We start from the raw sequence: 13011 nt of genomic DNA on the forward strand, positions 1-13011 counted from the left end.
GCTGGCTTTGGCTCATGTAAGGCCAGAGAAAGTCTGTAAAATAACACAAACCAAAACCTCCTCCCTCCAGTGCAGCAGTCTGTCAGCCATACCAGGATCCTGATGGCAGCTGCATGTCACCAGTCACACCATGTGTGAATACAACAAGACAGCTGAGCTAGTGAGGCCCCAGGTTGTGCCAGACGAGTGTAACTCTCAATTCACTCCCCAACTTCCTGCTGTCATGCGCCCCAGTCCAAGTTCATTCTTGTTAGCCAAAAAGTCTTTAAGGACTCCCTCAACAGTTGCAAAATACAAGTGGCAGCATGCTGCTTTCAATGACATTGAAATCAGGTAATGGTGCATTCCCTTTATACTTCAATATATATTAATGCTTATAAAAAAAATAAAAATATCATCTGCCTTTTGTCTGAGTGAAAGAAAATTGCTGACAACAAAGATAAAGAACAGCTGGAAAACCTGTGCAGACAATATATGGCAATATATGCAATTTCAAAACACGGTATTTTGTTTACCTGTCTGGCTAGTCTAGCAGTAAGAGAGCCAAAGGGACAAATACCAGGTTGATTTGAAAGTTTTGTTGCAGATTTTAAGCAGCATTTTTGCATTTTGCAGATGTGCTGCTAGCAACCTCACATCACACTGGATCATATATCAAGGAAGCTTCTCCGCCTCATGTGATTTGGGTGGAAATGTATTTGGACCAAGGTTGGATCAGCTTCTTCAGACCACAGATAATACCAATACTGTCAATATATTGTGCTGTGAAAATAGATTTAGCAATAAGAACATACCTGGAATTTTTGCCCTAATTCCCCATATTATCTTCAGCTTCCACAAGAAGTTAGGCTTTTTCAGAAGAAATCAATAGATACATGTGGTTGAATATGGGAGCATGGGGGACTATTCATTGCATGATATTTACCTTCAAATCTCAGATCAGTTATTTATGTATTTATTTATTCCAACAATGATCATTATTATGCCACCATTCCAAAAAAACAAAACAAAAAACCATATCACAGCTAATGCATCTGTCAGATCGTCTGTATTCATGTTTGTGTGTCAGATGGTGAGGTATTCAGTTGTTACTACAACACTAAGGGCAAGGAATATGGCAGGCAGATGGATTGCTTCAATGGTGTAGTTAAATATCATTTGTAATGAAGGAGGATTTACAACTTCTGCTGCTGAACATTTCAGCTGTTGGTTGGCAAATGTAAGAGTTACATTTTCTGAGCAGTGAAGAGTGTTGGACTATCTAAAATTCACTATCGTCTTAGAAGATTTAAAGATCTACTCAGCAGACACCCTGCTGTAATCTTGGTTGTCGATAACCATCCACTCTCATCACATGTAATTCAGATGCAAACATGTATGGATGGATATGAGAAAGAGCCATTTCAAAACAAGCAACTATTGCTCAGCTTGTTTTCAAAATCTTAATCTGGAAGTGAAGATGCTCACATTAGAGCACTGGGTCCTGCTTATAGGAATTCAGAGAAGGGGCAGCCAATCACAGGAGGGCGGGATTTTTTATTTTTTTTTATTTTTTTTTTACTTCTCTAATGGAATCCAGATATAACAATATAGAGCTGGAAATTAGTGTTTAGTAAGGCTGTTAAAAACAGCGCCCCTCGATTTACACTCAAGGCAATAGATTCTCCCATGTCATCAAACCCTCAGATTTAATACTGCTGCTATAGATAAAATATTCCATCTGTACTGTATGCTGAGTATCCGTTTAAACCACAGGGAGAAGTGAATTGCCCTGCCATTCCACTCGCCCAGGTAATCAGACCCCAAATTGAAAATATCCAGCTGCCAATTTCAGTCCAGTTTCAATATTCCCTGCCTGCCAGTGTGATGTCACGTTTCCTGCAGGCTGTAAAGGTGGAGACAATATAAGTGGCTTATGAATGAAATTTGAATTTCATGGCCCAATATCATTTAGAGTCAGTAATTGAGCAATATGTGTCCTCTATAAAATGTCTTCTGCTTATTCTGATTTGACTGGTGAAGCAGCTGGGTCATCACAATGGCATCAAATAACAGAACCATACATGTGTCTCCATCAACTATCGTATTGCCCCTTCTTTGCAGACACTAAGGTCTAACCAACTGTATCTAGGAAAATGAATAAAAAAAAAAACAAGATTGAAAAATATCCCAGAGGATTTACCACTGAGCCCCTGTTAGACGTTGTATATTTTTGAAAGAAATTCCCCTCAATTTTTAATGGAAACAGGTTACAGAGGTATAGCAGTGTGCTCTAGAGGAGGGTCGGCTGCTAATGTGCTATTTAACAAGTCTTTAAAAAAAGGGGGAAACAAAATACAAGAAGGCTTCAGACAGTTAAACATTTTAATATTTTAAACAAGAACGTGAAAAAAAAGTGAGTAAAATTGAAAAAACAGTTTAAGTACTTTAAGTGTGTCGCAGTCTTCATAAGCCACACCTGCAAGTCCTTGTCCTCAGCTGTTTCTGAGGAATATTTCTCCTGAAACTTGAAGTGTTTTGAAAGTTCTTTAAAGGTTTGTTTTTCTCAGGCTATGAGACAGCTCCTTTTTTTATATGCTGGATTTGCTTTTCAAATTGAAAATTTTATTGTGTGGCATTTCTGTGTGTGTAATACCTGAACCAAATTCAGTGCTGAATAGAGGTCCCAAACTTTTTTTTTTTGCTTTGGCTTTTCTCTAATTCAGAAAGCAACACCAGCCGGGCTGAAGAGTTTTGATTGCCCTTTCAATACAAACCCAAGCAGACATTACCTAAACAACAGTATATCGAGCCTTTTTATTAAAGTATTTTCAGCCAAAGAAGCATTTATTGTTTCATCACAACAAAAAATGTTTATAGAAAATAATTAGCATTAAAAAAAGAAACAAAAAAAACCTAACGATTTAGTAACTGGTACTAACAACTTCTCATCATAATTTATATTGAAGCTGGACTATAATAGTGTGTGAGGGTAAGGCTCATTGTATAAGCACCTGGAATTGAGAGGGCAGGAACACTTCCAGGCATCTTGGCAGCACTGGCAAGCTCTCCACCATGAAGGATTACTGAAATAAGGCATAAGGATGTCCCTGTGATGTCTTGGATATTGCCTCCCGCTGGTGCTTAGCACAGCCTCGTCAGTCACATTTGTGATTACCTCTGAGCTGTACCCAATCATAATTAAGGTGATGACATTCTCACTAATGCACGGCTGACGATGAGCTATGCTGCTGAATTTTGGACACGACGGGAAGAAGAAAACTTTTGCAGAAGAGCATAAAAAGCATGAGGCAAGCAATTCGTTTAGTGAGACGAAAAAGAAAATGCAACAAGACTATTAAAGGCTATTGTTCGGTGCGTGCTAAAGAAAGGCAATTTGATGAGGGAAAAGGTGCAAGGAGCTGCTTCAGATGTGACCACTGTGTCTCCAGGGGGGTGATTTCTATTTCATTTCTTCCCCACCAGCTGAATAATCTCGGTCTGCAGCACCTAATAGGAGTTCATAATTAAAACCAGATATTTAGAGAAGTAGGATGAACATGAAGTACTCTCTGGAGAATGGAAAGTCTGAACATGATGCTAAAATAAAGATGAAAACAAGACTGTTGTACTACATCTTTTAGTAGCCACAGAGAATGTTTTGTGGCAAAAATACATACATTGAAAAAAAGCTCTTAATAGTTTCACTCCACCTTTTCTCTAATCATTTTGTCCCTCTTTGACTTTACTGAGGAGAATAAAGACAATAAACATGATTTATCACTGTGCACATGAATTGACTTGTTCTATAAAGCTATGAAGTAATACAGTAGTTCTTCTTTAAAATCTGACTCAAAACAGCATAGAGCCCACAATCAGCTCCTACTCTCTACAATTGTCTAGTTAATGTGGGAGGAATTCAAAGTAATGACAAATTACTCAAACTCTTTTTTTCCTAGTGCTGAAGGAAACAAATTTCAGCACTGTAATCATTCAGCCAAACACAACGAATTCATGTACGATTATTTTTATGACAGTGACTTTTAGTGTTCAAATGTCAAAGCATGAAACATGGTCTGAGGTGTGAATGCTGGAACACATAATCACAGCAGATGCATCACTAGTTCAAACAGTTGGGACTGAACACTACCCAATGTATAAAAACTGAGAAAAACTAATGGGTTCCAAGGTGCAGCTGGGCAGGCAGGCAGGTGAACCTAATCAAGTGATGAAGTGAGAGACTAATGATACAACCCGGCATAAATGGAGATGTCCATGCACGTTCCTATCAAAAACCTATGCTCTAACTTTCAGTTACACACGCTCATCACCCCTCAAGTCACTGGTTAGACTTAAAAAAGAAAGATGCCGGAGGGTTGACATGGTAATTATTTCTTCTGTAGTCTTTAAAAGAATCCCCACTTAAACACTGTGTGTAAATATATTGTGCAGGTAGATGCTTACAAAGATGCAGGGACACATGTTTGCATGTTTAAATATGGCCATAAATCACTTGTGTGGTGCATATTTATGCTGTTGCAGATGACAGCAGCTTTAAATTATTTCCTTTTTATGGGTTTAGATTCTGCTGCTAATAATAAAATCATGACTAAACTACTTTTTTCTGTTTTTATCAGTGGTTTACTTTATTTTGCTGTTGTGGTGGAAACACCACACCAAGCTGTTTCGTTATCAGTACTAATGGCTGTTTCCTTAAACTCTCTAAAGTTACATAAATACATAAATACAACTTATGGCTTTACAGTTTATGTTCAACTAACTCTTGAATTCTTAGGGAGGGGAGGGGTTCAAATCCTTTTTTTTAAAAAATGCAGTAATATGCAAGCTTATGTTTAGGGTATCGTTTACGCATCTGCTTCTGCATACAGTGCATAATTTCCACCCTCTAAAGGTTTTTCTATTTCCTCCTCTCCATGAACCATGCAGCAACCACTGCAGCTTGTTGTTTCCTGAATGTAAAGTAGAGCAGAATAAGCATGTTGTATCACAGAAACTGTGTCTCTCAAGTAACCGGGTTCTTATCTGTTTAATGCACCACTCCCTAAATAATTTCTCACCAGGAAAGAAATATTAAATCACACAACAATGTTATTTTAAAAACCAGTCAGGCATATACAATGACAATTAGAAGTAAGAGGTTACAATTAAAATGATGTTATTGATTTTCATGTATACTTGACTTGGAGTTAAAAACGATTAAAAAAAAAACCTCATTTCCGAATGTAGACAGGGCTAACCTTTAATTCTCTGCCAGAGGGTTTCCTGATCAGGACATGTGGTGCATAATAATCTATACTCATTGGACTTTGCAACACTGTCAGATGATCCCCCATCCCTCTTTTGGTCACTGACTGCCACTATGTGGTCATAAATATTTAACACAGTTCTGCTGCAATTCAGTTTACACTCTTTTACTGTACAAGGTTTAAAAAATTTGATTCCTGCAACCCACTTATCAGATTGTAATACGGCATCCTGTAGCCATGACTGAGATAAATTAGAAACCTTTTTTTATTGACGTATCACAGTCCTCCCAGAAATAGGCTGAAATATACCTGGGGAGAGACTCAACTTTTCTTGTGGGCAAGAAGGTAATCTGCCTCGGCAAAATAATTCCGTTCCACCAACACTACAGGCTCCATCATCCATCATCATTAAGAAAGGAAAGGGAAAAAACGGAAACACTATAATACTGATGAAAGCAGCCACAAGCACTGTACTGCCGTGTATTTCTGATCTAATTTTATTGTTTGATGGCGTGTTTTACCTTATTCCCCTGTAAATGTGTCACTCCATGACAGTTTGGCTGACATGGCATCAAGTTTTGACATTGAGGCTTGGGCTAAAATGTTGTTTTTCATCTTTTAAAAACATCAGTAAATGTCAGAATGTGGCATCAGAGTTAATATGTGATTTTTATTTTATTTTTCAAAGGTCTGTCATTTTATACACCATCAAAAGCCATACAGAAAGATCTAGAGCACCCAAATTTCAGCACAACAGTGGCCTAAAAAGTTCTGAATTCTATGCAGTCATAATAAACGCAGACCCGCAGAGCAGAGTTTTACAAAATAGGTGGTTTCTAAATGCTTTCTTTTAAATAATAAATGAATGCTCACACTCATGCTTTGGCAGCTGTTGAAGATTTTCTGGAAAGTTTCAAATATGTGGTTCCTACAACACTAGATTTGATACCTATGTTATTAGGAAAGGATGGATGTTTGCTTTAATTGTAGATATCCTGGGTGGCTGACACTGGCAGCACACTGCGGTGATAAGAAAGCCCATATACTGGGCTTATCCCTGTGTGGTGGAAGCTGTCCACCTTGCCAAGCTGCCGCAGATGGAAGAGCAGGGTGAGCTTTCGGGTCATGGTTCTAAGTGCCAAGAAGGAGGCCAGGATCTGGGCGAGCAGGAAGAGGAGATAGAGGGAGTGGACAGCTCTCTCCAGAGGCAGGATGATAATTCCTTCATCGGTCAGGAAGAACAGCAGCACTGGCAGCTGGAACATGAAAGACAGGAGCCAGAAGGCTGCCAGCTCTGGCACCTGATGACAGGAAGGAAAAGAGAGAAAATTTGGGTTGGCGCGCACAAACGATGAAAAGATGCAGCAGTCATCCATCAAGTGCTCTGGTTGAATCCACATAAAAGCAAAGACACACATTCACTAAAACTCAGTAGGCACTTGTAGCCACAAGCAGGTAGAAAACTCTGCAGTTTCCTCCTCTGTGTTTTTTCAGGTTTCATAAAAGAGCTTCATGTAGTTCAGTGCAAGATATAAATTTGAAATACCTTTTCTTTGAGGTTGCCAGTGTAGCCTAGATAAAGTCGAACCACTTCGATGACCGTTAGTAGGATCATCCCAGTAATGAGCAGAGCTTGATAGTACCCAGGAAGATAGTAGAACTGGCAAAAGTGAAGGGCTGTAATTAATGAGCATGATCAAGGAGTGTGTGTGTGTGTGTGTGTGTGTGTGTGTGTGTGTGTGTGTGTGTGTGTGTGTGTGTGTGTGTGTGTGTGTGTGTGTGTACACAGACATGTTAGATTTTTATGTAAACTTTTTCTTTTCAAAAATATTGATGAAACAAGTTTTATTTTTCAAAAAGACAGTGGATGTTGAGTTCACTGCTTGTGCCTCTTCTGAGTTTATGTGAGGAGGCTTAGTGTTCATTTTGAAGTCCCCACTAGATGGAGCCAAAGTCAAAAGTTTTCCAATTGATACACTGGGCTTAGTAAATAGATTCGGTTGATCAAAACCTGAACTGTTGACTTCAAGAGGAATACTTCTATTCTCTTGTGTGTGTTTCATGGACTACTTTGGCACTAACCTTTACTTCCAGCATGAACACAGCTGAAAACCACCAACAGGGAAAATAAAACATATTGAAATACAGGAGCATTTGAAGGGGGAGGTGAGAAACCAGCTCGTTGACCACTGCAAGACAAATAACAGTGCACAAAACATTAAGTTGAAAAACTGAAGTGAAATTTGACCAAACGAAGAAAACCCTTTAATAGCTGACGTTACAACAGATCTAAAAAGAAGCAATCTGCGCACTGTGATTTACTTGAGAATTAAGTCATAAGATGTCTTGTCCAATCTCTGATCTCTGCCTTTACATTCTCCAGTACGAGATAGCATTGTGCTGTATAGTGAACATATTAAACTAAAGTTCCAAACAGTCTTTGGAAGCACAAACTAACCAGATGCATCCTCTTGCTCCCTGGTGAAGTCACTGTCTGCTGTCCTGTTGTTTGTGAACACAGAACCTCCCATAGACACCAGACCCAGCGGCAGGTTTTCGGGAACAGGTGAGTAAAACACAGGCATTGTTGACAGAGGTGGTGATCATGACAGAGCCAAGGAGTCAGGAGGTTTACAGTTCCAAAAATATGTTTTCAGTATCCGTTGCTCATTTTTGTCTTAAGTTAATCAATCGCACAATACCAGGCTAGAAGAGATACAAGTGGACACATAAAGGCACATGCTGGCAGATGCTACTGCTAATCTGATTATTGTGAAGGAGGCGGGCTGAAGATTAGCCTGAAACAGTTGCATGCTTACTTGAAGTTAGTGTCCATCTAGGATGATAATTTGATTTTCTAATTAGGGAATTCAGCAGATACTTAAACTTTATAGAGATAAAGTTGCACGTACTCTTTGCAGTATGTTTGAAAATTCTACATTCTTTGTACACATATTTAAAGCGAAGGTTCACTCTGGCAGGTTTTGGTGTATTTTATAGTCTTTTTATTTAAATTCTGCAGATAAACACAATGACATAACACTGCTCAATGCACCCGGCCAGCGAGTCATCAGAGTGGTGCCTGGCTTATTTTGGCCTTTGGGCCTCACTCGTCATTATTGTGACCATGGTGCAGAGACAGAGTTTGGCCACAAGGTGTCATCACAGCTCGTCCCTGGGGGCGCGCAGGGGAAAATGCTGAAACTCCTCTGGCACCTCTTCCCCTTTCTTGGACCTCTTGTAGAAGCCGAGTGAGTCTAACAAGCTGCTGATCTCGTCTGCCTTCATTTTCTTCACAGAAACAGTCTGATCCACACACACATACACATACACAGGAGGGCAGACATGTTTGGTTCACAACGTGGTTAAAGGCAGTAATGCTTGTATATTAGCTGTATATGTAGATATAACATGATTTACTAAACCCCTGTTTTTAATTGGAAGTGTTTAGCCACTATAGATTTAGAGGATGCAGCTATTTTTTTTTGTTTCTCCTTACCTAAAGTCAAATTATAATCTCCCAGAGAAGCCACATTAGAAAAACTTTAGCCTCTAAACGAAGCTTTAGATGGAAAATTTAAAAGGCTTTACTCAAGAAAGCAGTAATACCTGGCTCTTTTTCGATGTAGGCCAGCATTAAGAAAATTCATTTTTATTGGTTTTAATGGAGAGGCTAATTGGGCAATAACTGCAACGGGGGTTTTTTACCCTGGAAAAATAAATGACTTGTGAGAAGTGCTTTCAAGGCACACAATTTTCAAAGTCACATCAACTCTCCTGTCTCGGTACAAAAAATATTGCTCCATTCTCAGAATCCCAAGTTCATATACTGTATGTATTTATTTTTAACTCTCATTCAAGTACATCCTCTTTCTTGGTATCTGACAGATGATCTGATATCACATGAAGTAATATTGAAACTTTCCCACATGAATCCTGTTTGACATCTCTTGATAAGCTCCATCACAAGGCAGCGGAATAAAAGGTCCCTGTACTCACTTCTCACCTTAACAATCTCATCCTTTTCATTGTAGAATATCAGACGGGGTTTCTTCTCTTCCGATGAATCATATTCCAAGTTGTGGCTACACAGGAAAAAGCAGATCAAGGAAAACAGGTAGGAGGGGTTGTGAAGAACAAGGCATATCCATCTGTTTCGCTATTTTTAGGCTCACTTAACATGATTTTTTTACTTGGAATGCTCACAGAGCTGGCACTGAACTTGGCAGCTTGCTAGGAATACTGTTTTGTTTACAAAAGAGGTCATGAGAAAATCAGTAGTGATTTTTGTGGAAAGCTCACAGCTTAGCAAAGAATCCTGAGGAACATGAAAACAATACAAGGATACTATAAAGCCATTCGCTCCATGAGAAAATGATAGAGCTCAGGCATTTTCTTTATGCTTCATCCGACCACACTGGGAGCCTGCAGGGATGACAAGAGACATTTGTTAAAACAGCATGACAAAGAGGAGTGTACATATCTCATTCTTTATGTGATCAAAGGTGACAAAAAAGGTGTCACATTACAGCAGAAAATAAACTGCCATGACAGCACAAGACCTATCCATCACCATGCACACTATTTCCTCACTTGTTTTTTGAATATTATGTGTAGATTTAATTTTTCACTTCACAGGAGTTTGCTCTATACTTACCAGCAGTTTAGCTCTGGCTATAACGAGCTTTTCTTCACCTACTGTGTCATTGTTAGCTTCGGATAGCCTAAGAGCGAGGGTAAGAGTAAGCACCAAGAAGGTCCACATTTTTACTAGATGGCAAAATCTTTAGCTCCTTTTTCTGAGTTGAAGCACTGATAAGTGACCCTTTAATACTCTTGGACAGTTTTTTCAGGGTGGACAAGACCATGGCCACCTCTGTAGGGGAGCAATGCACACCTGGGCTGAGCTGTTAATCTCACTTTTGTGATTTTCTGTCATAGATTGTGTGTTAGTATAAGAATTAGGCTGGTAGCTTACCAAGTAGGTAACCACCACATACTTATTCAGCAACAGAGTTAGCTGTTAGGGTGTTTTTCTATATGTCAAAGGGGCCCCCAGGTTTATATTTTATAGTTTCTTCCAGATCAGATGTCATTGGGGGAACACAGAACATCTGCACTCTTATCATTTTTTCCCATGCAGTAAACTTGCAGGTGGTTAATGGTCACAGAGAACCACATGTTACTACTGACTCACTCCCCCAATACAGCTAAACTGGTTCATGACTAAAAACTTCATGAAACCATCTGCCATCGCAGGAATAAGAACATGACAATGTTAGCCTATGATCACATTCACATCTATGGGCAATTTCAAATAACTGATAACCCCAACTTGCACTTCCTTGACTTGTAAGAGAAAAAAAAACCCCACCGAAACGCACAGAAAGGCCTCCACATGTCACATTTTTTCCAAGTAATGTAGCTTTATAATTACATTTACATAGAAGACGAATATAACCGCTAATACAGTAAAATATTAGAAAGATCACTGAGTGTACAGAACATTTCAATGCCAAATATTGAGTATATTTGCTACAGATACAGTACAACTTTTTGCACTATTTGGGGGCAGCAGCAAAAATTCTGATACTGACAAAGCATCCATCCATTCAATCTGATGTGTAAAAGGTTTCACAATGCAACTGTCTATGCATAGGTTCAAACGACACAGAGAAAAATTCTAATTTACAGCATGTAAAAGAAGTATTGAAAACATCACCAATTTTCTGAGTAAATATATTTCTAAAGCTGCTATTGGCATGAAGTTCTCATCGACTGTCATTAACAACCCATCAAATCCACACATGCAAAGAAATCAAATCATAGTTGTCTAGAAATTATGTCTAATAATGAGAAAAGACGCAGGGAAAACATATTGAATACATTTACTGAAATGTATTTCATACTTTGTACAAAAGCCTTTGTTGGTGATGACAGCTTCCTGTAAGAAGAAGCTACATTGTTTGCCTACTGTATATGAAGCTGCATTGCTCAGGTGTGACACTGGCCCATTCTTTCACACAAAAACAGTCTGCATGGGATTTGGTAATGTGTTCAATGCTCATTATACCTGCTGTATATGCAGTTTTAGCCACTTTGGGATTGTATGGAGTCTTAATACATCCTTTTATCTGTGACAGGCAGAGTAGCTGCCTTACCCTACTTCCAGTCATTGTACTAAGCTAAACTATCACCGTTCAGTTCTGGAGCTTTACTGCACAGACATGACGGTGTTAGGGATCTTCACATGTAACTCTCACCAAAAAAGCTATTAAGTATATTTTCTAAAACATCGGACTAATCCATTAAGTCTCAGCGATATCCTTTTATTCCGCATTGTTTAGGACTTTGAACAGAATGTTTCTCTTGACACACATTTGTTAAGTCATATTTTGTAAATCCTGCAGTTATGTAGTTGAACAAAACACTAGCTCTATTCTGATCCATGAAAGCAGTATATGGCTTGTTCCCACTGTTTTTTCATTCTGACTTTCGCTTTTCTAACTTTCTTTCTATGCAATGTTTAATTCCATTGTGCTCTCTCAATGAAATCAGGCCTTGTGACAGCATAGCACATTTGCACTGTGTCAACACCCTGGGGGGAAGAAAACATCTCGGCCCTCCAAGTTTACTCTACTGCTTTGTATTGTGCAAAACTCCAATTCATTAGGTCACCATAAGAGGGCGGTAACACCCACATGTACACTTCCTGGCAGTTTGGCGGGTAACGTGTACTTCCAAATCCTAGCCACAGACAATTATGTTTCCAACAAAAATAAACCATTCCTGCCTGGAATGCTGAAGCGAAAACCATCTTGCTGTCTCTGTCTTTTCCAGACACAGAGCGTTGCAGCTCAGAGTCTTGCGCTCTGCATGTACTGTTTGGGATTATGTGTCAAACGGCAATAAAACAATCCTCTTTTTTAACAGGGTTTCCTCCCCTTGGCAGCTGTTGTAAATCTACAGGCTTGTACACTTGTTTTACGTCTGCATCTTTGTATCGTACTGTTCCAGGTCTCTCTTTCACAATGAAAGTTGGACCCAAAAGAAGTGAATGAGAAATAAGAATTTTGAGAAAAAGGATGGCTTACATGAAAAAGAGAGAGAGAGAAAAGCACACAATGAGCGGTGGGGGTGGGGAGAACTTGCCGAGGCTGACTCCTCAGTCTATACGTGTGGATGCATACCATATGTGTTCACAATCAGCATGTTTCAGCTTACATCACATGGTGCATGCCAAAAGGGGGCTGTTGTTATTATTACTCTGCTGACAAAGGGGAAATACAGTCATTAATAACTGGAAGGTTATGGAGCTTAGACGGGAGATGATGAAAACATTTACAAAGTTCGCGCTGAGCAACTTTTTCCAGTAGGAGTTTTAAAAATTGCAACACTAGCAGCTGTTAAAAGATCAAAAGCTACAACACCTCACTGCAATCCTCCCTCCTTCAGAGAGCTTGTTATAAAGATACACACTTCCTTTTTCTCCAAAGCACCGGATGCTGCCTACCAGCCGGCAACCAACAATTACTCTGTGTGTCTGTTCTCTTATGATGTGGACAATTATTTGTGGGTGTTTGTGAGAAATGTTTGACTCGTGTGTCTCCTCTGTGCTCCAATGCTAATATCTATAAGTATGTTCAAGAATAAGCAAAGTAGATGGTTAAAAATGTATCTTGATTAAGTTCTAAACGTTTAGCTCTGTCTTTTCTTGCTCTCTCTCTCTCTCTCTCTCTCTCTCTCTCTCTCTCTCTCTCTCTCT

The 13011-nt window shown here is 39.2% G+C and overlaps 2 protein-coding genes across 2 annotated transcripts; both read right to left on the reverse strand.

Moving 5' to 3' along the window:
- Window positions 1–5902: 5902 nt before the first annotated feature.
- On the reverse strand, window positions 5903–8040 carry zgc:112294 (transmembrane protein 17A). The gene is made up of 4 exons (XM_005928857.3): window positions 7705–8040; window positions 7329–7435; window positions 6793–6906; window positions 5903–6547 (listed from the first exon to the last, which is right to left on the reverse strand). The coding sequence occupies exons 1-4, from the start codon at window positions 7829–7831 to the stop codon at window positions 6227–6229; spliced, it is 669 nt and encodes a 222-aa protein (XP_005928919.1). The 5' UTR covers window positions 7832–8040; the 3' UTR covers window positions 5903–6226.
- A 173-nt stretch (window positions 8041–8213) lies between these two features.
- selenoe (selenoprotein e) lies at window positions 8214–12961 on the reverse strand. The gene is made up of 4 exons (XM_014335660.2): window positions 9904–12961; window positions 9595–9671; window positions 9253–9331; window positions 8214–8552 (listed from the first exon to the last, which is right to left on the reverse strand). The coding sequence occupies exons 1-4, from the start codon at window positions 10009–10011 to the stop codon at window positions 8409–8411; spliced, it is 408 nt and encodes a 135-aa protein (XP_014191146.1). The 5' UTR covers window positions 10012–12961; the 3' UTR covers window positions 8214–8408.
- Window positions 12962–13011: the final 50 nt, after the last annotated feature.

This window comes from Haplochromis burtoni, unplaced genomic scaffold, assembly GCF_018398535.1.
Source record: "Haplochromis burtoni strain Fernald_Lab_line unplaced genomic scaffold, NCSU_Asbu1 Contig_111, whole genome shotgun sequence".
Taxonomy (NCBI): domain Eukaryota; kingdom Metazoa; phylum Chordata; class Actinopteri; order Cichliformes; family Cichlidae; genus Haplochromis; species Haplochromis burtoni.